The sequence below is a fragment of the Amblyomma maculatum genome, unplaced genomic scaffold (assembly GCF_055883805.1).
Source record: "Amblyomma maculatum isolate TAMU_Amacu unplaced genomic scaffold, ASM5588380v1 scaffold_26, whole genome shotgun sequence".
NCBI lineage: Eukaryota > Metazoa > Arthropoda > Arachnida > Ixodida > Ixodidae > Amblyomma > Amblyomma maculatum.
In genome coordinates, this window is record NW_028146751.1 from 2,268,403 (window position 1) to 2,294,150 (window position 25,748).

At 43.1% G+C, this 25,748-nt stretch overlaps 1 protein-coding gene across 4 annotated transcripts; it reads right to left on the reverse strand.

Annotated features, from left to right (window-relative positions):
- Window positions 1-513: 513 nt before the first annotated feature.
- LOC146170949 (uncharacterized) lies at window positions 514-25,518 on the reverse strand. 4 transcript variants are annotated; one of them, XR_014703052.1, is made up of 4 exons: window positions 25,206-25,518; window positions 22,862-22,925; window positions 13,460-13,588; window positions 514-701 (listed from the first exon to the last, which is right to left on the reverse strand). XR_014703052.1 is itself a non-coding variant. In XM_084586662.1 (4 exons), the coding sequence occupies exons 1-4, from the start codon at window positions 25,464-25,466 to the stop codon at window positions 668-670; spliced, it is 408 nt and encodes a 135-aa protein (XP_084442788.1). In that variant the 5' UTR covers window positions 25,467-25,518; the 3' UTR covers window positions 514-667. The 4 variants fall into 4 exon arrangements, 1 of the variants encoding a protein (XP_084442788.1); XR_014703051.1 differs by having other exon boundaries at window positions 13,455-13,588; XM_084586662.1 differs by lacking the exon at window positions 13,460-13,588 and adding an exon at window positions 14,952-15,000.
- Between the last annotated feature and the right edge of the window lie 230 nt (window positions 25,519-25,748).

Consider the following 25,748-nt stretch of genomic DNA (forward strand, 5'->3'; position numbering starts at 1 on the left):
GCATGGGCCATGGCTTACCCACACATGGCCCAACCACATCGGTGGTACTCGCTGGCCGGTGGTTTATCTACCATCGGCAGTAGACCTCGGGCCAACGAGTATTGCCGACTTGGCCAGCCTACTGCCGCGCTAGGGTCAGGCATGGGCGATGGCTTACCCACACATGCCCAACTACTTCGGCAGTACACGCTGCCCGGTGGCCTATCCATGTGTAATTAGTGATCTACTCATCCATGGCCATTGTTTACCCATTAAAACGTCTGCAGTGCTATTGTTGCTGAAAATTAGCGCTGCGGCAGCATTTTGAGATGCGCATCTTTTCCTCCAAGCGGGCTCTTTGTGGCATCAGCAATGCTGTTCTCCGGGCAGGTGAAAAGCAACCCATACGTATATGTAGCTTAAAAAAGCCTGCACATCGACAAATGTAGGTTTAAACAGCACTTTTTATTGGTCTTTCTTAAATATTCGAAAGGCTCAAAGCCCTCCTAATAAAAAATGGCACTTACAGCTTACTAAGTTTGTGAGGCTTCACAGCAATTTATTCTGGCATTCAGCTTTTAGGCTGAGTTGAAGATGTCACGGTTCCCTGCTCGTTGTGCCTGCCGTCCCATTATTCACTGTTACGAGCCATCGCTTGATTGCTGCCACGGTCTTCCTGGAGAGGACGTCACTCAGGTACATGCTGTCTCTCCTCAGGCATCCTAGAAAATATAAGAAAGAAAATATCAGCCTTCATTCCGTATTCATGTGAATTTTCTAGCCTGTTAAAGTGATAAAAGGCTGTCACTCAAGCAATTATAAGGACCTTCAGTGGGATCAGTGGTGATGTAGTCATCGGATATATTTTTACACATATACTGCTTGTGTAAGCAAATTTGATCCAAGGGGGAAAAAAGACATTTCCGAGGCAGGGGAAGGAAATCAGATACATATATATCGCTGGAAGCTACCTTGAGCGCCACAGAAAAGGTTTTGTTTCGAATCCTTAATTGACATTATTTACCTAAATTACTGATTAATGACTTACACATTAAATGGTGTTGCTACTTTGAAGAGTACCGGCACAAACCACGTTTCATTATTTGCGATAAAGAACCCTCACGTCTGCATTTTGTTCCCCAGTACAATAGGAAACCCCGAAAATACAAAATCAGATTGCCGGACAATACAATTGCGGCCTTGGCTTGGCTCGACAGCCCTGTGTAGCATTAGACCTATAAGTTGCCTATGGTTTCTTCGTGCGCGCCAGCACAACCATTCAACAAGACCGTATTTGTATTTTACAGCTTAAAAATAATGTTCCACTCATTTATATCCTTACCGCTTTGTAGTCATTATCCGCATTGCAAAGTTCAACACGCTCACTGTAACTCGCGCCTTCATGTGCGCCAAAGGGCCGACGTGAAGCAACCATTACCCGCATATCACCCTTACTCATGCATGGGGCCAGCCATCATAGCGGCAGGTTGTTTCGTCCGCTCAAAATCATGTTGAGAGCAGCGCAATTGAGGTGCGCGAATGGGCTGGTAACGGTTTCGGTATCTACATAACCCGGAATTTTTCTGCAGACGGAAAGAAAGGTACACATGAGGTTTCTAACCGCAAATATTGAAACAGGGGCTTCCGAATGTGCTCGCCGACTCTGTAAGTCCTATTTATTGTCTAAAGTGAATATTCAGTACTTGGAGCGAATAACCTCACTTTCCTATGTACAAAATAAAAATTTACTGCGCTGTGCGAAGTGGCTGCCAGCAATGCGCCACCGGTTTCCATCACCTGTTTCCAATGGTTTATTTCTAATCCTTGTCTCAAGCTATCGGGCACAGCAGGTGTAATGTACCTTGCATAAAACCTGCATGAGAGCATATTAATGGGTAGATTTGTAAGCTTTACAGATTTCACTTACAAATACTACGAGAATCGCGTCACTGCGGCCTTTCTTTAAAATTGACACGTAACAGCGCAATATACGTGGCTAAAATAAAGTACTCAACGTATTAATTCAGCTTCGCAAGTGCAGCTGTAACAGAAAGTGAGGGCTGGAGACACTGAAGGTGCGCCTAGCTTTCAAATTTTCTTAGATGGCACAACCGTTCGAAATATGTAATTTTAAAAATAAGCCCTTGATAGTGGCTTTCCCACAGCGTATATATGGGTGCCTTAGATAAGAATTATAATCGAGGTCCCATGACCATCTTTAGTTTCCAATTAAATTCTTTTATGTGATGGGCAAATATCTACAAACAAAGGAATTAACCTTAGCTTTGCAAGATACGGCGTAGTTTCCTTGAAAACAAAAAAATTGTACGGTATATCTTTAGAGGTAGAAATTAAACGCTGTTTTTGCCATTTCAAAATGTTGCAAGTTTGGATACCACTATTTTGTCATCTACTATGTTTTACTCACTAAATATATGCAAGTTGTTTTACATTTACAAGCACTATTAGAAACCGTTTTGTTTTTGCAGTTGAGTTATTAAAAAATCGCAAACTTTGCTTCAAGAGCAATGGGCAGCAAAACTATACATTTTTAATCTTACATGCTGGAATATGATGCTTAGGTTGGTTGCACTAAATATGTTTTCACTTCCTAATGCATGTTCTTAATTCCAAGCAATTTTTGGAGCTCCAGACCGCTAGGTGTGTTCTCCACAACTCATCAAAATTGCCCAAAATTCGAAAACAGCAGTAAAGGGTAAATTTGCTGCAAATAAAAAAAGGATCATCTTCGATTTTCATTCAAATCCCGGTCAAGAATCTTCAGTGCCTCAAAAATATCACAGACTAAAATGTGTTGCGTTATATTGTTTAAAAATATAACGTTGAATATTAAACCGAGTGCTTGTCCTGATAATAGCCAAATTCAGCCTGCATTCTTGCAAGATCCAATAATATTGTGGCACTGAAACTATCTCTAGATTATCTAGGTTCCATTCTTTATTTCTAAAAGAATTTCAAGCTCTAGATGTTTTTCTTCTGCATATTATATTGAAATCGGGCAAAATTTAAAAAAATGGTAAAATAAGGAAAACTGATTAGAATTGAAACTGCCGCAACATCGATTTGTATCAAAATCTCTGGAAACAATGCGAAGTACTTTGTTAATACGAGTCAGTAAATATATTCAATTCTGCAAAATGTAATATTAGAAACATAAAAATGCCTGTTTTTATTCTATAGATGTGTTATATGGCTCCACCTTATGGAGTAGGCATCAAATCTTCAATTTAGTATTTGCTGAATTTAGTTACATTTTACCTTAAGTAAAATTTAAAGCCTTGTCAGAGCTTATAAACCCTTTTTCTGCTTGTCGGCAAAGACTTAATATAGCTTAAAATGGAATTAATTCGCTATTTCTGTCCATTTCATGACAGAACGCAAGTGAACTGAACTTTTTCTCTGTCCTGCACTTTTTTATTGCTAGGTGCAGTAGTATTCAATCAAGTTTATAAATATTGTATTCCATTCCTCAGCTTTGACCATAACTAACAATACTATAAATTTGAAGGGGAAATGAGGGTGCTCGTTATAATACATGAATGAAGCCAACAGTCGGCGAGGCCGAGGAAAGCGTTCGTGATGGTACTTTTATGTCATTTTTTTTACGTTTACTTGGATAATTACAGAAATTATTAATGTAATCTGATTAGGGGAAAGATAATTAAACACAAAGTAGAAGAAAAAACGTGCTGATGGTGGGAGCCGAACCCACGACCTCCGAATATTGCATCCGGTGCTCTTCCAACTGAGCTACATTGGCCGCTGTCCCCCCTGCTACTTTCTTGGGTATTTATGTTGTCTGTATACGAACCTTGAGAGTGTTCACCAGTACCACCCTGAACCATAGCGGCGGACGTGGAATGTCCTTTGTTACCGCCAGCATCACATAGAACGTGATCAATCAAGAGCGAGGGCGAAAGCTGCGCTAGAACCCTCTACGCTACCTATGGCTTCAAGACTGCCAGAACCGAGACCCCCGTACGCTACAAGCAGATCTATTAAGGGGAAATGAGGGTGCTCGTTATAATACATGAAGAAAAGAAGCCAACAGTCGGCGAGGCCGAGGAAAGCATTGGGGATGGCACTTTTATGTCTTTTTTTTTAATGTTTACTTGGATAATCGCTATATTCCGAGGTCGTGGGTTCGGTTCCCACCATCGCCACGTTTTTTTCTTCTATTTTGAGTTTAATTATCTTTCCCCTAATCAGATTACATTAATAATTTCTGTGAGCAGTCACGTAAGCACCGATCGCACGCGGGGGCTGATGGGTCTTAGTGGGCATGGTTCGGTCAGCTGCCCTCCACATGTGCATACTGGGGCAAGAGCAATTTAGTGATTGTGTGGTTCTGTTTTGTCTCGCCATATTCACGAAGCGTTGACTGATTGTTGTTGTGTATGTGGTGTCCGCAACAAAGTTGAATGCAGCAGCGGTGACCAAGGCTTATGCGATGCGTTTAGCAGCTAGAGGACGCTTTTGTCGGGCAGAATGCCAACGCGAAGCGGGCAAGCATTACCCAGTTCTTCCTTCAAAAACCAAAGTTTAGTGTTTCCTGAGAGTTCTCTGCCGTTTATTACAAAAGCTCCCTTAGTGCAGTGGAGCGTTAACGGGTGTGATGGGCCGAGGGCCGCCAAAGCATTCCGCTCGGCGCTGTCGCGCTCAGGTTCTGGGTTTGTAGAAAATTTTTCATATCACCCAGAAGCAGCTCGCCGTCCTAGTCTTTTTTTTTTTTTTTTCGCGAGCGAAGTTGGTTTTCCTAGTCCGATTTGAGCGAAGAACCTGCAGACGCTCACTTCGTCTGATCCGTGCATATATGAGCGCATCGAGACAATTTAGTAAAAGCTTGGTAAGGTAGTAAAGAAAAATAAATATGCTAGTGTGGGTAGATATTAATTTTCTAAAGGAGCAAGAGGAAGTCATTGCTTCCATCGCAGTGTAGTAGCGCACCGCTGAGCTGTGACCTTTTTTTTTTTTTTACACGTGATGCGTTACAAAAACATTCATCACCGTTTTACCATACGTCATGCTGTTTAGTGTTGAAAGCTGGATATAGCATAATTGTACTCCCCCTGACTGGCCCAACTGACCTTCATTTTCCCAGCTAGGGAACTGGAGATTGCGGACGCTTTATTAATGTGTGGAGCTATCCACGGTAGCTAAGGAGTTCAGCTCGGCTCTGCTCTCCTTGCCTGAGTTTTTCTTCCTGTTTTGACATGTAAATAGTGTATATAAAACTTCTTTGCCAGCTCTACCTGCTGCTCCTCGTCCGATGTTTTGTCCGCCTGATCACGCTACCCAGAAGCCTTGGCCCCGAACCTGATCGCATCAAGTGGATGGTTGCGGTGTAATGGTCTGCACCTCCAGTCCTGACTCTGGTAAAGTAAGTGCATGGTCCTTCTCTTGGAACATTGCCAGGTTTTACAACTTGTAGATATTTGTAAGCTTCGGCAAATGAAGGGTGGTTTTAGAGGCAGATTGGTTTCCTTTAACCACATAGTGCAGGGACTTGCCATTGCTGCAGTAGTCATGGACTGAAAAAAGTTGCACAAACCGGAGCTGGTTTTAATCTTTGGGGAATTGGGCATTGACTGTGGGCCCATCCGCAGAAAACCAGAACTGATTAGGGCAATTGAAGACATCGGTGCGGACGCGGAGGAGATAACAGAACGTTGGGAGCTTATTCAAGAAGAGTTAAAGAAGGCTGAGGAACAGCAGAAGCTCAAAAAGGATCTTAAAGACGAATAGAATGAAAGAGGGATCGAGAAAAAAACAGCTTGATCTGCAGTTAGCACAGGCAGAACACACTGGGAGACACACACCAAGCTCCGTTGTGAGTCAGGAAGCATGAAGCGTTAAAATAAAAACCTCTTGCTACCATACAAACTAGGAGAAGACATAGGGCTTTTGCTCGTAATGTTTGAGTGGGCGTGTGAAAATGTTGAGTTATCATCCGAGTTTTGGCCCCAGGAACTGCTGACCATCCTCCCATGTGAGGCAGCCCAACTGCTTGCTCGGCTGACAAAAGAAGGAGCGGCCGACTAAGCTAAAGCAAAGGCAGCGCTTCTCAAAAAGTACCGCCTATCCCTCAGATGCGTTTTGCCGCCGGTTCAGGGAAGCCAGGTAACAACGTAATCAGTCGTTTCCGCATTTCACTTACAATCTGAAGGCAGACCTGACAGAATGGTAAAAGAGAACAGGCTTTCGGAACTCATGTCAAAGTATTAGAAGTGATCTGCCTGGAACAATTCTATAGCTGTCTAAGAGCAGAAAAGTGTGTGTGGGTGCAAGACAGGCCGGGAAATAAAAGCTTAGAATGTGCAGCAGAGCTGGCAGAAGAATGTCATGCTAGGTGGGAAACACAGTGATCGCACTCTCGGGGAAACCCTAAAGCAAACTAAGTTTCTGCGAACCCAGACTGGAAACCTAGCAAGCGGCACCTTGGAGCGAGGCGAAAGCCACAGGGCAGAATCGAGTAACTGCCCTAAAGTGACAGCCGACAAAGGGAAGGAAACCGAGAGAAAAATCTGTGTGTTTCCGAGGCAACGAGCCCGTTCACTTTGCCAGATGAAAAAAACATGCGCCTGCTAGAGCCATACCTAAAAGATCCAGGTTAATGGGAAGCATTGTCGGGTTCTGAGAGATTCCGCGGCCATCATGGACGTAATCCACCCCACATACATGAAGGCAGCTGACTTAACGGGGGATTGTGCATATACTAAACAGGTTCCGGTAAAGAATGGCGCATGTGTGCCGGTCGCACGTGTCAGATAAGGCCCATTCGGCATTCTGGAAATAGAGGCAGTGGTAACACGGAACCTGCGAGAGCAGTTTCCGTACCTCTTTTCAAACAGGTCAGAACAGATGCTGCAGGAGGAAGGTCGTAGCTTCGGTGACCGAGCCGTCCAAGCGCTCACTTGATTGAAAGCCCGCGAAATTGCAGCTGAACTAAGCCGAAAGAAGAATGAGCTTTCTCTCGCGATGGGCTAGGCAGTAGCAAACCAAGGTAGTGTCAGGTTCTGGCGAAGTGGCTCAGGACAGTGACAGAGAGGACTTAGAAGGCAGGGAATCGGGCACCGTGTCCCCGAAAGAATCAAGGGAAATAGCGTCTATTGTAGTGCAGCCACGTGTGGAACCTTTGTTAGCTCTGGCAAAAGTCGATAGACGATAGCAGCCGAGCTGTAAAAGACATGGTAAAAATGAAGATAAATACAAAAAACATTTGTGGCGAACACCCTTCCCGCCAAGTGTGGCACAGCTTCACAAAGGCCAACCTAGAACGCCCCAAGCTAGGGTGGCTGCGGGAAAAAAAAAAAAAAAGCTGCGGGGAATTGAGCGGCCGAGAAGGATAGAATGAGTATGGGAGAATAGGAATTAATGAACATACTGTAGGCATGAAGTGCACGTCTTAGCCATCGTACAAAAATTTTGAAACCGAAGCAGCAATCTACGTATTCTAATTGTATAGAAATCATTTGGGAGTAGAAAAGAGCACCTTAATAAGATGTGCATGGTTCTTAAATGAACAATATGTATACAAATGGACGGTTGAATAGTCACAGTAATGGAGTGTAGTGCTAGAATTCTTTACAGCCGTGACCGCAATAAATATTACTCATATTGCTCTTTGCTTTAAGCTCTGGCATTGACAACTCTATCCAAAGAACCGACTGGTAGTGACAGGTTGTTTACAGTTGTTGATGAAAACATAGGCCATCATGATATTATTGCAAGCATATTTGCTCCTTTTTGTACTTGTTTATTACAAGCAAAACTTAAATTTGGTCCCTATTCCTAGGGACGCTGCACCTCTTACAACACCCACTGTTCAGTCGCTTTCATTTAAGGCACAAACGCGCCACTGCTGCTCGGTACCTTGGATGAGGTTTTCAATGGGGTTACCTCTGATACCTAGCAATTGCTGTAAAATTTATACCAACTACTGCATCGAAAAAAAAAAGGTAACACTGCATCACTGTAACTGCTGCATGCACCTTTAAACGTGCCTTAATTTTATTTCCTATTCTTATAGACACATGACCTCTTGCTATTGCTTTGTTCAATAAGCAATCGTCTTTCATTCCTTCAATTTCTATCTCTCTACCACTTTCTTGTTGCTCCTGGTGTGATCATTTGATTTCATTCTTCAAATCATATTGGTTTATCACATGTGAAGGATTTAGCCTATACATAGATGCTTTTTTTTTTTTTAGATGCGCATCGGGAGTGTTTTCTACATAGAAATGAATCTATTGAGTTGTATGACTGGCGCAAAAACAGACAGTTTGGCACCCCCAAAAGATCTGTGTCCAGTGGTTGGAAGGGGAATAAAGACGAGGATAATCAGCGAAAAAGCCCGCCTAACAAAAGGCAGCACTGCATCACTGTAACTGCTGCATGCACCTTTAAATGTGCCTTATATTTGTTGCCTATTCTTATAGACGGTGGGCCTCTTGCTATTGTTGCAGTAGGCAACCGCCTTTCATTGCTTTAATTCCTATCTCTCCACTACTTTCTTGTTGTTTTGAGTTTGAGCGCATCGAGAGTGTTGTCTACGTAGAAATGGATCGATTGAGTTGTATCACTGATGCGGAAACCAACAGTTCGCTACCCCCCAGAAGATTTGTATCCTGTGGTTAGAAGGGGAATAAAGAAGAGGATAATCAGTGGAAAAGCCTGCTTAAAAACTTACAAAGATGGTGCAAAAGCGAAATGCTGATCAGGGTGAGTGTCTGATTACCTCTGTTATCCCACTTCACTTGCTAGGTGATGTGACTGTATATAAAGTACCTTAGTGTATTTTGTGGTATACTCGCTAAAAATTGTGTAGACACTAAATTTTTCCTCGTTCGATTATTTTGAGTGACGCACGAATTGGAATAAAACGGAGTCATCCACACATCTAATGCCCATAGACATTAGATGCGTGGATGAGCTCATTTATTGTGTTCCGATGTAAACATGCCATAGTTTGTCGAATACATTAATATGCTAAAGTCGACTTTTTTACTGGTAAATGGAGTAATACATATGCTCTATATCATAGCATTATTTGCCTATAGTTTGTAACTGCTCTTTCTTAAATTGTATTCTACAGAGTATGCATGTGTCATCTCGTACGTCTATTTAACTAGCGAACAATTTGAAAATCGAATCCCTTTTGTGATATTGTTTCAGCTACAAATAACTAATAACAGTTGTGACAATATAGGTGGCTTTAGGTATAACGCGTAGCGCAGAAATCTTTAATATATGCGGTATTTTTATTCACCACATTGCCTAAACGAGCCTGTTTAAAGAGACGAAATGAAAACAAATATGCACGTCTTCAGACAGGAACAGTGATTGTGGTGCCATCACCATTTTATTTTAATTAAATTTTCCTATGACGTGGGCTAATGTCTCGATACAAAGGAAATACCCTTAGGTTTGCAAGATGTGGCGTAGTTTTCCCGAAAAAAAAAAAAAAATGCCTATCACTTAAGAAAACACAGTTTTTTGTCATCTCAAAAAGTTGCACGTTTGGAGGCCTGCTGCTTGCGCACTAAAATTTTGTCATCCATTGTTTTTTACTCACCAAATCAACGTAACCTTTATTTGTATAAGTATTAAAAGCTTGTTTCATTGATTCAGTTGATTTAGTAAAAAATCATAAACTTTGCATCAGGAGCAACGCGCTACAAAAATGTTAATTTTCAACCTTACATACTGGCGTAATGCGTTGTTATTTGCACTAAAACATTCTGTGTCTATTACGCAGGTTATACTGTTAATTTAAGGCAGAATCTGGAGCTCTATGCTCGTGGGTTCGGTTCCCACCATCGGCCCATTGTTTTTGCTTCTACTTTGCGTTTAATAACCTTTCCCCTAATCAGATTGCATTAATAATTTCTGTGATTATCTAAGTAAACATTAAAAAAAAAAAAGACATAAAAGTGCCATCCCCAACGCTTTCCTCGGCCTCGCCGACTGTTGGCTTCTTTCCTTCATATAATTTTGAAGGTCATTCTTCAATGCGCAATTTTTTATAATTATAATCATAAGCAAATCACTTTCCAGCATAATAATTATAGGTGGCACTACAGAGAACACACATACCAGCATAGAGCTCCAGATTCTGCCTTAAATTAACAGTATAACCAGTGTAATAAACACAATGTTTCAGTGCAAATAACGTAACGCATTATGCCAGTATGTAAAGTTGAAAATTAACATTTTTGTAGCGCGTTGCACCTGAAGCAAAGTTTGTGATTTTTTATTAAATCAACTGAATCAATGAAACAAGATTTTAATACTTCTTATACAAATAAAAGTTGCGTTGATTTGGTGAGTAAAAAACAATGGATGACAAAATTTTAGTGCGCAAGCAGCAGGCCTCCAAACGTGCAACTTTTTGAGATGACAAAAAACTGTTTTCTTAAGTGATAGGCATTTTTTTTTTTTTCGGGAAAACTGCGCCACATCTTGCAAACCTAAGGGTATTTCCTTTGTATCGAGACATTAGCCCACGTCATAGAAAAATTTAATTAAAATAAAATGGTGATGGCACCACAATCACTGTTCCTGTCCGAAGACATGCATATTTGTTTTCATTTCGTCTCTTTAAACAGGCTCGTTTAGGCAATGCGGTGAATAAAAATATCGCATATATTAGATTTCTGCGCTACGCGTTATACCTAAAGCCACCTATATTGTCACAACTGTTATTCGATATTTGTAGCTGAAACAAGATCACAAAACGGATTCGATTGAAAATTGTTCGCAAGTTAAATAGCCGTACGGGATGACACATGCACACTCTGTAGAATACAATTTAAGAAAGAGCAGATACAAACTATATGCAAATAATGCTATGATATAGAGCATATGTATTACTCCATTTAACAGTAAAAAAGTCGACTTTAGCATAATATATTCGACAAACTATGGCATGTTTACATCGGAACACAATAAATGAGCTCATCTATGCATCTAATGTCTATGGGCATTAGATGTGTGGGCATTAGATGTGTGGATGACTCCGTTTTATTCCAATTCGTGCATCACTCAAAATAATCGAATGAGGAAAAATTTAGTGTCTACACAATTTTCAGCGAGTATACCACAAAATACACTAAGGTACTTCATATACAGTCACATCACCTAGCAAGTGAAGTGGGATAACAGAAGTAATCAGACACTCACCCTGATCAGCATTTCGCTTTTGCACCATCTTTGTAAGTTTTTAAGCAGGCTTTTCCACTGATTATCCTCTTCTTTATTCCCCTTCTAACCACAGGATACAAATCTTCTGGGGGTAGCGAACTGTTGGTTTCCGCATCAGTGATACAACTCAATCGATCCACTTCTACGTAGTCAACACTTTCGATGCGCACCTAAAAAAATGAAAGCATGCATGTGTAGGCGAAATCATTCACCCGTGATAAAATATGATTTGAACAATAAAATCGAATGATCACACTCAAAACAACAAGAAAGTAGTGGAGAGATAGGAATTAAAGCAATGATAGGCGGTTGCCTACTGCAACAATAGCAAGAGGTCCACAGTCTATAAGAATAGGCAACAAATATAAGGCACATTTAAAGGTGCATGCAGCAGTTACAGTGATGCAGTGCTACCTTTTGTTAGGCAGGCTTTTCCGCTGATTATCCTCCTCTTTATTCCCCTTCCAACCACAGGACACCGATCTTTTGGGGGTGCCAAACTGTCGGTTTTCGCGCCAGTCATACAACTCAATCGATTCATTTCTATGTAGAAAACACTCCCGATGCGCATCTAAAAAAAAAAAGGCATCTATGTATAGGCTAAATCCTTCACATGTGATAAACCAATATGATTTGAAGAATGAAATCAAATGATCACACCCGGAGCAACGAGAAAGTGTTGGAGAGATAAATATTGAAGCAATGAAAGATGATCGCTTACTGAGCAAAGCAATACAAGAGGTCATGTGTCTATAAGAATAGGAAATAAAATTTAAGCACGTTTAAAGGTGCATGCAGCAGTTACAGTGATGCAGTGTTACCTTTTTTTTTCGCTGCAGTAGTTGGTATAAATATTACAGCAATTGCTAGGTATCAGAGGTAACTCCATTGAAAACCTCATCCAAGGTACCGAGCAGCAGTGGCGCGTTTGTGCCTTAAATGAAAGCGACTGAACAAGGTGCAGCGTCCCTAGGAATAGGGACCAAATTTAAGTTTTGCTTGTAATAAACAAGTACAAAAAGGAGCAAATATGCTTGCAATAATATCATGATGGCCTATGTTTTCATCGAAAGCTGTAAACAACCTGTCACTACCAGTCGGTTCTTTGGATAGAGTTGTCAATGCCAGAGCTTAAAGCTAAGAGCAATATGAGTAATATTTATTGCGGTCCCGGCTGTAAAGAATTCTAGCACAACAATCCATTACTGTGACTATTCAACCGCCCATTTGTATACATATTGTTCATTTAAGAACCATGCACATCTTATTAAGTTGCTCTTTTCTACTCCCAAATGATTTCCTATAGAATTAGAATACGTAGATTGCTGCTTCGGTTTCAAATTTTTATACGATGGCTATGATGTGCACTTCATGCTTACAGTATGTTCATTAATTCCTATTCTTCTCCCATACTCATTCTATCCTTCTCGGCCGCTCAATTCCCCGCAGCTTTTTTTTTTTTTTTCCCGCAGCCACCCTAGCTTGGGGCGTTCTAGGTTGGCCTTTATGAAGCTGTGCCACACTTGGGAGGAAGGATGTTCGCCACAATTTTTTTTTGTATTTATCTTCATTTTTACCATGTCTTTTACAGCTCGGCTGCTATCGTCTATCGACTTTTGCCAGAGCTAACAAAGGTTCCACACGTGGCTGTACTACAATAGACGCTATCTCCCTTGATTCATTCGGGGACACGGTGCCCGATTCCCTGCCTTCCAAGTCCTCTCTGTCACTGACCTGAGCCACCACTGCCTGGCCCATCGCGAGAGAAAGCTCATTCTTCTTTCGGCTTAGTTCAGCTGCAATTTCGCGGGCTTTCAACCAAGTGAGCGCTTGGACGGCTCGGTCACCGAAGCTATGACCTTCCTCCTGCAGCATCTGCTCTGACCTGTTCGAAAAGAGGTATGGAAACTGCTCTCGCAGGTTCCGTGATACCGCTGCCTCGATTTCCAGAATGCCAAATGGGCCTATTCTGACACGTGCGAGAGGCGCACATGCGCTATTCTTTACAGGAACTTGTTCTGATTTTCTGCGGATGGGCCCACAGTCAATGCCCAATTCCCCAAAGATTAAAACCAGCTCCGGTTTGTGCAACTTTTTTCAGTCCATGACTACTGCAGCAATGGCAAGTCCCTGCACTATGTGGTTAAAGGAAACCAATCTGCCTCTAAAACCACCCTTCATTTGCCGAAGCTTACAAATATCTACAAGTTGTAAAACCTGGCAATGTTCCAAGAGAAGGACTGTGCACTTACTGTACCAGAGTCAGGACTGGAGGCGGAGACCATTACACCGCAGCCATCCACTTGATGCGATCAGGTTCGGGGCCAAGGCTTCTGGGTAGCGTGATCAGGCGGACAAGACATCGGACGAGGAGCAGCAGGTAGAGCTGGCAAAGAAGTTTTATATATAGACTATTTACATGTCAAAACAGGAAGAAAAACTCAGACAAGGAGAGCAGAGCCGAGCTGAACTCCTTAGCTACCGTGGATAGCTCCAGCTCCACACATTAATAAAGCGTCCGCAATCTCCAGTTCCCTAGCTGGGGAAATGAAGGTCAATTGGGCCAGTCAGGGGGAGTACAATTATGCTATATCCAGCTTTCAACACTAAACAGCTTGACGTATGGTAAAACGGTGATGAATGTTTTTGTAACGCATCGCGTGTAAAAAAAAAAAAAAAGTCACAGCTCAGCGGTGCGCTACTACACTGCGATGGAAGCAATGACTAGAAAATTAATATCTACCCACACTAGCGTATTTATTTTCCTTTACTACCCTACCAAGCTTTTACTAAATTGTCTCGATGCGCTCATGTATGCACGGATCAGATGAAGTGAGCGTCTGCAGGTTCTTCGCTCAAATCGGACTAGGAAAACCAACTGCACTCACGAAAAAAAAAAAAAAAAGAACTAGGACGGAAATTGAGCAGCCCAAAGCCTTCTGTGATTGGCTGCCTAGCGAGCTGCTTCTGGGTGATACGCAAAATTTTCTACAAACCCAGAACCTGAGCGCGACAGCGCCGAGCGGAATTCTTTGGCGGCCCGTCACGCCCGTCAACGCTTCACTGCACTAAGGGAGCTTTTGTAATAAACGAAAAAGAACTCTCAGGAAAAACCAAACTTTGATTTTTGAAGGAACAACTGAGTAATGCTTGCCCGCTTCGCGTTGGCATTCTGCCCGACAAAAGCGTCCTCTAGCTGCTAAACCCATCACATAAGCCATTGGTCGCCGCTGCTGCATTCAACTTTGTTGCGGACACCACATACACAACAAAAATCAGTCAACGCTTCGTGAATATGGCGCGACCAAACAGAACCACACAATCACTAAACTGCTCTTGCCGGTATGCACGTGCGGAGGGCAGCTGACCGAACCACGCCCAATAAGACCCATCAGCCCCCGCGTGCGATCGGTGCTTACGTGACTGCTCCCAAGGTGAAAAACTGCTGGGTCTGCGGGAGTTTTGTATTCGCTCTTTGAACGTGACTGCGTTCGGCACTTAATATAAGAACAAAGCGCTCGCTTGGAGCCCCTATCACTTTTCGGTAATGACCTCTGTCTTCGATCTTTGCGGTCAAAATTTCGACATATCCGCATTATGCCCGAAAAATGCTTCGAGATAAACGGGAGTTAATACATGGTACCTATGGGAGGTGAAAGCGCAACGTGGAAAATTTTAACTTAACCGATTTTTCGAGATAAGCGAGTTCGTGTTAACGAGGGTTTACTGTATTTTTTTTACTCACATACCTCACAGGCTCCAACTGGAGTATTATGTGAGGGGGGGTTACATAAAAACCTGGGGTGCAAAAAGAAGCAAATAGAACACAGTTACTTGAACATTGTTATACAAATAGTTAACAGCCAACCAGAAAGTTGAATGCAGTTAGAAAAACTTCAGATCAAGAGCTGAGCACCCCAAAAATCAGCCACTCAAATGACACACTAAGAATGCATTTTTAGCAAATAGAGTCACTAGCCGCTATTTACAACACTGGAATTAAGAAGTGAAGCTCTCATTTCCTATTTCTGTTGGTTTATTTGGCCGTGCAATGCAAAAGAAAATACTCTTGGTAATGATATTTTTACTTCCATGACCACAAGCTATATAAACAGGTAATAAAAGGAAGTGAAGGAAAAGCCCTATGCTTATGCGTAGCAGACTGTGCACAAAATATCATGCAGTGGAATGTTCACTTCATGTGCCTACACTATGTACAAAGATACTGTCCATGTCTACCTTCTGGCTTCTTAAGTGTTATGGACAGAAGTCTGCCATCAAGGACAAAATTTACTGGACCACTCCACAGCAGCATATCATGCACACACTCATGGTAACACACCAGGTGACGAGACTGGCTCTAGGACCATGCGTGTCCTTCGTTACCAACAAGCATCATTTTTTCTGTCACTGAGTAGCTGCTTATTGATTGCCAGGGGCACGCTGCAAGGCACTGTTGCAGCAGTGGCATTCTGCTGACTCACCAGTGCGAGCAGGTGCCTATTGTTCCCTTGCTCGGCCACTTGCACACCACTGTGATAATGCACATCTTCGGTACTGTGTATTAGCATAAATACACTGCCGCATGCAACGCATTCATTACAAAAAGTTCCAGTCTGCACGTCGCTGCTTCTTTATATTTGCAAAGGCAGACAAGATGTTGCAAACTTGAGCATGCACTGGAGAGCACCTATACACAATACCAATGAATCAGGGTAATATTGTAGATAAAAACAAAATATAGAAAACTAGCTGTGTGGGTATTGCTCATACTTGCTCAAGATATCAATTGCATCTGTCCATGAGTTATCGCTTATGCAAACACCTGGTGCCGAATTCTCTAAGGTGCTGTATGTTTGGCGACGACCCCTTAAAGGCCTACTTGACCGAAAATCCTCGCCGGTTAACTATGCTCCCAATGCATCGGCAATGTAACCAACATTACTAATCTGCGTTTTTAAGGCTGTAAATCGTTTGGTCTTATAGTTACAAGCGGTTAAAAGGTTTGGTAGCAGACGACGCAGCCCTCTAACGGCGTGCTAAGCAAATAAGCATCAAACCGGAAATTGCGTACATGTGAGACGCTCCGCCGCTCCGCTACCACTGCCGCTACCCGTGCGCGAGTGGCCCTTTCGCTTTGTTATCTTCGCGTGCTATTTGCTTTTGCGCTGCTGCGTCTCGGTAGTCTCGCTGCGAATGCTGACTTGGCTACTGTGGCATCAATATAGGAATTTTTGGCGCCATGCCAACAAAATGCGTCGCTGTTGGTTGCTCCAACACGCACTCGGTTCCGGGGATCAGCCTTCATCGGTTTCCGAAGAGCGATAAGCTGCGCAAGTTATGGGTCTTGGCATTGAAGCGAGACCGATGGGAGCCGAGCAAGACAAGCGTTCTTTGTTCGGCGCACTTCAAAGCTGCGGACTTTGTGCATGACGCCAACATCGCCGCAAGTTTGCCGTACAATCAGCTGAAACGACTTTTGAAGCCCGATGCGTTGCCTTCAGTTTTCGCACACTGCAAACGCAGCGAGATCCTTCGGCCAGCCTTCGAGAAGCGCCGTCGTATGGAGGTGATTATGCTTCTTTACAGTTGATATTACAGTGTTGCACCACAGCAGCCTTTATCGTTTTGTATTAATTTTTGTAGATCGTGAATAACGCCTTAGCGGCGTCTGCTACTGCGAGCGTGGGCTCGTCTTCGGCAATCATTGCAGCGCCTGAAAGCAATTGCATAGTGGGTGGAACAGCGCGAAAAGAAGAAACAAAAGAAGAGACGCACAACAGACGAGCGCCTGAAAGCAACCCAGATATCTGTCTCAATGTTTGCAGTAACCCTGAAGTGTCAACATGTGATGGTAAGTTGTATGAACTTACTTCAAAAAAGACGCTTTAGTGCGATATGAATAGGACACTATAGCTTTATATGTGGCCGCGGCGCGCGAAAGCACAGACGTTTGGTGCTTGACAGAAACCTCGCTAAAACTTGTATAGTTCTTTACAAGGAATAGCTTTTCTGCCACTGTCCATGGAATGGCCACAATGGCCATGGCACATTTAGTGATGTATCGTCAAGTGACACATGGAAAAAAATAATAAAAATTGTTTACTGACACATTCCTGGTCACTTTAGTGTCCCAGTGCATCTCGACCCCTCGATATCCAGCACCTATCTGAGCTTGTAGTTTCGTTCACATTTCATTATGTTGGTCTTACTGCTACACCACTTTTGTTAGCTGTACAAACTCAATTGTTTTTTCTACCGATTTATACGTTTTGTGTGTCCATTGTTTGTTCTAATAAAGGCTGTTATCTGTAGTTGTCTCCACGTTCTGGAAAATGGCATCTCTAGTTTCTCATTAGCACCTGATGTTGCACTTCTCTACATTGGCGCGTCTGCTATTGTACCATATGAAAGATTTTATTTCTCAATATATCATATTGTTCATTTTGTTTGGATAGCCACTGTTTCAGGGTCACTGATATATATTTTTTTTTAATACAGCATAGTAGCTTATACAAGGAAAAATTTATATCAGTTCATCTGCCCACCGGCCAGCCGTGTTTAGTGCCTCGTCGGGCGGTTCGTTCCGCGAATGATGAGAAAAAATCCTAACTTGTTTGACGAAGATTCATGGCACTAGATATTACTTTTGCCATGTCAAAGCTAGCCAATTAGTTTTATCAGCGAAAACGAAACTGAAACGCATGTTTTGCCTTTCGGCTTTTGGGGTACATAATGACAACCTACCACATACGTGACATAGGCTTCATTGTACAAGCAAACATGTCGGATATTAGCTCCGATCGCGAATCTGGCGAAGTGTCTTCGGATGAAGAGACCAGATATGGGGTCGTTCCATATCAATTCGAGCCGAGAAGCGATTCCGCCGAGCGCAACCGCAGTTCACAGCACCCGCCTTCGGCTCCAAGCCCCCCTAATTTAGACATGATTATGAGCACGGCATGGTACGTATTCATGTATGCGTGTGTTGGACTGCTTCGTTGGAAATGCATGTGCACGCTCTTATCGCAGGTGCAGCTGCGCCCGATGCATAGTAATGCCAACCTGCGCGGAATGTGTGTGTTGCCGCGAAGATCAGTAGGTCCTATTAAAGATACTGAATGGCCAGACTTGCGTCACAGAAAACGCCGAATTCGTGACATACTGCCTCACGCCATTCATTCTCGAGGTCGAGTACAAGAAACTACAACATTACCACCCGCGCTTTCACGACGTCGTTTAAGTGAATGCGTAAGCTATTTCAGTGATTATTTCCAAATGCACACAATGTAATTTTGACTATATTCTGCATTATTTCTCAGTCGATACAGGTACACTGCGTACCGACAGTTTGCGTGGTGGGCGTATGGTCGGCTAGGCCCAGCTGTGTCGTAACACTGATAAGGAAAACATTCCCATCGGTTGAGTACACGGGCTTCAAGTGGTCCTAGGTAAGTGTGTTAATAAACTCGCTTCATATATGACACGTTTTTGTGTACCGTACCTACTAAACTACGTTATTTCTATACAGCGGCATGATGCTCCGAAGTACGATACCTTCCCATCAACGGCACCAGCGTCATTTCGTGCTCATGGAATAAAGAGGAGATTCTGATTTTGAAAGACGTAAAACTTTTCTGCTTTCTTCGTTCACTTTACAAAGGACATCTATTCTTATGTAATCGGCCTGGACGCACCGTACTGTCACTGAATCATCTCGCGTTTTTTACCGGGCCCTGCTCGAATTTGCCATGCAATACCCGTGTCTGTCTGTAGAAATGACTTCAAGCAATCGGCTATTTGCTCTTGGGGTATACTGGATTATGCTTGATTCATTAAATGTGATCCGAACTCCGCATAAGCTCCAATTAAATACTTTAAGGCGAATATAGCTGCGTGACACGTGTAGTGCGAGCACTTTGGCCACTGTGAAATGCTTTCAAACCTGTTGTACATAGACCACAGGTATTTTACCCGAATGTAGGTGTTCACAGGCGGCATCGCGTGTTCGTTTACATATTATAGTCGTATAAAAGCAAAAAGCATCACGCGCAAACACTGTCAGCGCTTTGCAGTCAGCGCTTTGCAACAGCCGCCCTAGCAGACGACGCACACGTTTCCTGTCTCAAACAAGCGTCACTTCCGGCGAGCGGTAATGGCGCCTGTTTTTCCAGTTTCGGTTCTAAAAATGCTGTTTTTTGCGTCCCGCTTGCGCCGTAACTTCTAGGGCCTGAAAGGTTATATGTTTATGGTAGCATGCTCTACATGTATACTATACAAATGTAGCTTTTTTGATGCCTAGAAAATTTGGGTAAAGTAGGCCTTTAACTGATGCAATAAAAATACCAACAATTTTCCTTGTTGGTAGATCATTTAATATGTAGCTCTATTGCAAAACTACATTCATGAGAACTGTGGCAGTGTCCATTCATATTGATAAGCATGGAGTGTGGTAGCTCATAGAGGCACAACTGCTGTTTGCGACATTTCAATCAAATTAGCAGATAAGGAAGCTTGGGCAAGTTGGTGACAGTATTCTTGGTACCAGTGGCCTAGCCAGAAATATTTTTCAGGGGTGTTATACAACAGAATACAACAGAAAAAACAGACCAACCGGAAGGGGAGAGCGGGGAAAGGAATGTGGGTGCAATGTTCAGAGAATTTCCTATTGTTCTCAACGTTACACTAACTTATGGTTTCTGCTTGTATATAGGTCCCAAGTACTAAATCGAGACCACAGTTCTCACCTGGCCCTTAAAATGTAAGGAGACAGTAAATTACCATTTCAGAAATGCGCTGTTTACAGCACTGCATTTGTTGTTTTATTTTCCTAATATGGCCTTTTAATAAGATGCGGTTAAAAGTGCTGAAGGCAAGCATAATCATAATTGCATAAAAGCTCCCGGGTAAGTGCATGAGACGCGCCTGACCATGCCAATTAGTCAGCGGGGTGCCAGTAGTGCAACAAGAGCCTAGAAGCACATTTCTGACGACCAATAAGAAGCAACCAGAAGCATGAAAACTGGTATGCTTTAAGGGAAGGATTGGGCATGCTCCCAACATTGGCCTTGTCACAAGGCCAATGTTAGAGTATGTGCAGACATCTAATTAATGAGCAGCAAGTAAAGTTTAGGAAAGTAACCAAAATCTTCAATTTCTTTTCGACACTAAATATTGCTAAGGACAATGAAGATGAAGCGAGCTGTGGCACAGGCATGAACACTTGCTCCAGGCCTGCTCCTATTATTAAAAACCATCCCATCCCATCACCATCAGTCATGCTCTTTCTTCACTAGCTTCCCATCCTGTAACAATGTTTTTCTAATCTTTAGAGACAGGTAAAACTCAACAAGTAAACTCAACTCAACTAAATCTGAAGAAGGAACGCAACAGATTAGTAAGAAAGAAACCCATCAATGAATTAGCGGTGAGGGGGATGGCAGAAGAGTTCAGGATCTCGCTACAGAATAGGTTTTCAGCTCTAATTGAGGACGGCGACATTACCCTAGAGGCAAGGAACAATAATTTCAGAGATGTCATTACTGAGTGCGCGGTAGAAGTAGGCGGTAGGATAGTTAGAGAGGATACCGGCAAGCTGTCTAAGGAGACGAAAGATTTGATTAAGAAACGCCAGAGTATGAAAGCTTCCAATCCAAACAGACCAGATCGAATTGGCCGAGATATCAAAGCTAATCAATAAGCGCAAGGTGGCCGATATAAGGAAGTATAACATGGAGAAAATTAAGCATGGTGTAAAGAACGGGGGAAGCCTTAAAGCGGTAAAGAAGAAATTGGGCGTAGGCAAAAACCAGATGTATGCGATAAGGGACAAGGCGGGCAACGTCATCACTAATATGGAAAAGATAGTCAAAGTAGCCGAGGAGTTCTATACAGCTCTCTACAGTAGCAATAGTAGTCAGGACCGCAATGAGATTGGCGGTAGGGAAAAACAATCAGACGTTCCACCAGTGACGAAGGACAAGGTCAAGAAAGCACTAGAAACTATGAAAAGGGGGAAATCAGCTGGAGAGGATCAGATAACTACAGATTTGCTGAAGGACGGGGGGATATCGTGCTAGAAAAACTGGCCACCCTGTATACGCAGTGCCTGGTGTCATCGACGGTATCGGAACCATGGAAGAATGCAAACATTATCCTCATTCACAAGAAAGGGGACTCTAAGGACCTTAAAAATTACAGACCAATCAGCTTACTGTCTGTTACGTATAAGGTATTTACTAAGGTAATCGCTAATAGAATCAGGACAACCCTAGACTGCAATCAAGCAAAGGATCAAGCAGGGTTTCGGAAACGGTACTCTACTATCGATCATATCCATACCATCAATCAGGTGATAGAAAAATGCTCAGAATATAACCAGCCCTTATACGTAGCATTCATTGATTACGAAAAAGCATTTGACTCAGTTGAAACCTCGGCGGTGATGCAGGCATTGCGAAATCAGGGGGTAGACGAGCCGTACATGAAAGTGCTGGAAGATATATATAGTGGCTGCACAGCAACCATAGTTCTGCATAAAGAAAGTAACAAAATTCCCATAAAGAAAGGTGTTAGGCAAGGAGACAGAATCTCCCCAGTACTATTCACAGCTTGTTTAGAGGAAGTATTCAGAGACTTGGAATGGGAGCAGTTAGGGATAAGGGTAGATGGAGAATACCTCAGTAATCTGCGATTTGCTGATGACATTGCCTTGCTAAGCAACTCGGGGGATGAACTGCAAATAATGATTGATGACCTAGACAGGAAAAGTAGAAAGGTAGGCTTGAAAATCAATATGCAGAAGACTAAGGTAATGTTCAACATCCTCGGGAAGGAACAGCAGTTTACATTAGGTAGCGAAATACTGGAAGTAGTAGGCGAATATGTCTACTTAGGACAGGTAGTAACCGCAGATCCAGACCACGAAAAGGAAATAACAAGAAGAATACGATTGGGATGGAGCGCATTTGGCAAGCATTTGCAGATTATGACTAGCAGCTTACCGGTATCGCTCAAGAGGAAAGTATACAACAGTTGCATCTTGCCTGTACTCACCTATGGGGTTGAAACGTGGAGGCTAACCAAGAGAGTTCTACTTAAGTTGAGGACAACCCAGAGGGCTATGGAACGAAAAATGGTAGGGGTAACATTAAGAGGTAGAAAGCGTGCAGAGTGGGTCAGAGAAATAACTCAAGTTACCGACATTCTAGTAGAAATTAAGAAGAAGAAATGGACATGGGCAGGACATGTAGTGCGAAGAGAGGATAACCGATGGTCGCTAAGGGTAACAAACTGGATTCCAAGGGAAGGAAAGCGTAGCAGGGGGCGGCAGAAAGTTAGGTGGGCGGATGAGATTAAGAAGTTCGCAGGGGTCAAGTGGATGCAGCTAGCACAGAACCGGGTTAAGTGGAGAAATATGGGAGAGGCCTTCGCCCTGCAGTGGGTATAATCAGGCTGATGATGATGATGATGAAAACTCAACACTGGGGCCCCAAAAGCCCTTCAAAAGAGGTATTCCAGCTGTACAACATCATGGCTAAGCCAGCTGCCAAGCAGCTCATCTTTGGGACTGCTGCAGGTACCACTTCTTACATAACAGCTAAAGCAGAAGGCAATATTCAGAGATAAACACAGGGGTTTCAATCCTCAGTGCACTTACCTCTTGCTTCTCCCTGCCCTTCCGCCATGTGCAAGGTGGGTATCCAATTCCAATTCAATATTCTCTGTGAACACATGCAAACAGAAACAAGTCAAGTAGAGTTTGCAACCTCGTTATAGGTAATTAACAAGAAGCTGATGTTTGCAAGCTTACTTCATGCACTGCACTGCATCAATGCCAAACATTTTTTACAAGTGACCCACATTTGAAAACTCCTTGCATGCAAGCTACAATGAAAAACATTGTTTACAGCAAAGAGAAAGCCTTAAAAGAGCTTCAAAATGCTTGTTAAGCACATTGTTCTTCCTCTTGGTTACGTAGATAGTGATACTATAACTGGTGGTTGTTTTGTGTATTATCCAGCGTTTAATGCTTTAAGTTGCTCCCGAAAAATGAGTTCGGGCCACTGAGGGTGCTGGCACACAATGGCCGTTTTTGGCAGCGGATGTGTTATCACTGGGTAGGGGTTTGATGATTGGACGAACAATAAATTCACAGCTAAAAGGGCTCATAAGTAAATATATGTTCTGTCATATTTTTGTATTTTCTATAGTATCTACAAAACCAGCATGTTTGGTTTCGTCAAAGTACTCCAAAGTATTACAAAAAAGTAATCATTGCTACAGGCTCTGGCTATTCTGCCTCGGGGAACTTTGCGTCTCTCTACATAAATGGCTTTGGCAAGTATAGCTACCCTCTATGCACATGCAAACTCTTGCCTAAACAGCTGGTTTCTCGTAGGTGATATCTCGTTGAATTCTGCGCTGCCATGAGAACGAAAACTAGGCAGCACCATGCTACTCGAGCAGCGAAGGCAGTGGAAAAATATTTTTATATAGTTCCCTCCAAGAATGAGCGAAAAAAATATGGATGGAAGCTCTTGGCATTCACGAGCCTGACGCGGCGGGTGTGCTCGGCACATTTCACTCGAGCACGCCCTCGAAACTCCTTTGAAGGTTCACCAAAGATTTGGCATTCGCTGGCTACAAGCAACGGCGGCAACGATGCGACGCGGTGCTGGCGGTGGCAGGCACTCACACAAAACATCGATTGAAAAAAGTAACTATCATGCGCATTAGCTGAGCAGTGAAACCTCGTTCCGATCGGAGCCTATCGATGTTCATACATAATAGAGTTTGCAATGTTTTTACTGCTGTTCTTTTCTCAAAAACTCACCATCACGAGTAACGTCCCTGGCAGCAGCTCACTGTGCTCTCGCCTGTCGGCTTAGTTTTCAGTCAGATTAACGCGCGTGAGCACACTTATTGAGAGCTTACATCCCTTTGAATTATTTATAATATTGCATTACCATCGGCTGCATGGATTGACAGCGCCAGGTTACAGTGGAGCACAGGAAGGTCAGCGAAATTTACAAGTGCACCATTCCTTTTTTTCTTTTTTTTGCTTCATTGTCACTAGGAAAAAATACTGGGACACGCATTTCCTTTTTTCTTGCCAAAGCGACTGTTGACGCAACACGGATAAAATGTATTTTCAGGCAATCCTGCTGCTGTTGATTTTTTTTCAATGACTTGAACCCATGCATGCCAAATGGAATTGATCAAAAACTAAAATGGGAATTTATCACCTGCGTGCTAGGTGCTCTTTTTTTTTTTTTTTTTGGAATGTGAACCTCTTCATTATCCCTCGCAGGACGCAACTTCGGAACGCATTCACAGGAGTGAACCAGGCTGTACTCTATTTGAAGCAATGAAGCAATACGTCTTTTGAATGCATCTTTGCAATAGTTTGATACCTTGCTTGAATTTGCGCAACTGATTTAAGCGTCATCCTCAGCATTACTGGAAATGTCTCACTGCCCTTTGAGGTGTGCAGGCAATTTAAATATTAAAGCCATGAAATATGAATGTACACAGACAAAGCCTCTATTCACTGAAGATGGCCGCATCAAATGCAAAGCTGGTGGCACATCTGATGATGCCGTGGGCTGTAAATTTTTGGACACTCCAACCTCCCTCCTCCCCCCCCCCCCCCCTCCTGCTGCCTTAGCACAAACCCCGATAGGTACATACAACTGGGAGCCGTGCGCACCGCTCTGAAAAGTCGCCGCAAGCCACCAGCTGACGGCCACTTGCCCCCCAGTGCTACGTAACGTGCGTCCCGATACATACAACTAGGCGCCGTAAACAGCGAGCCACCAGCTGACGGCTACTTGGCTCTTCCACTAGGGAACCCAGTAACTCAGCTTCCGACAATAAAGTTTTGTTTCTCTCTCTAGTGACGCGCAACTGCTGATACTGCTACTGCTAGCCCTACTGCCATTGCAATAAGAAACAGGAATAGGGAAAAGGTACGCCCATGCAAACATAGTTACAGCACTTACCTGCCAATTCTTCACCATTTCCATGATAAAATTTCTTCTCTTGCGGTCATCTCCTGGCATGCCAACACCAGTAAGCCTGCCTTTCGCAGCATTCTTTGTAGTCTGTGGCTTGTATGCTTTCACAAGCGATACGTTCACGAAAACTTTCCCCCGTCGTCGCATACCGCATAGGCTATTGTGGAGCTTCCATGCCACGCGACAAACTGCCTGCAGGCAGTGACTGGCAGATATGAAACAATGAATACTTGCGTACAAGAGCATCGCACACCATGACCGCGCACAAACACCGCCATTAACGCAGCCTCCCAGACTCTCTTGGCTACAGGAATGCCTAAAGCTTTGGATGGCTTTGGCTTCGTTTGTTTTGCGACGTGATATCGTCTGCTAGTAAATTATCGTCTTCAGACAGGAAAACCGGTTAGGTCAGATATTTGTCATGTAGTTTTTAACAGATAGGAAGCACTTGCTGCTATTTAAAGTAAAGAAAATTATCATTTTATTACTGATGTCCACCGTGGTCATATGGCCAAAGGAAACAAATAT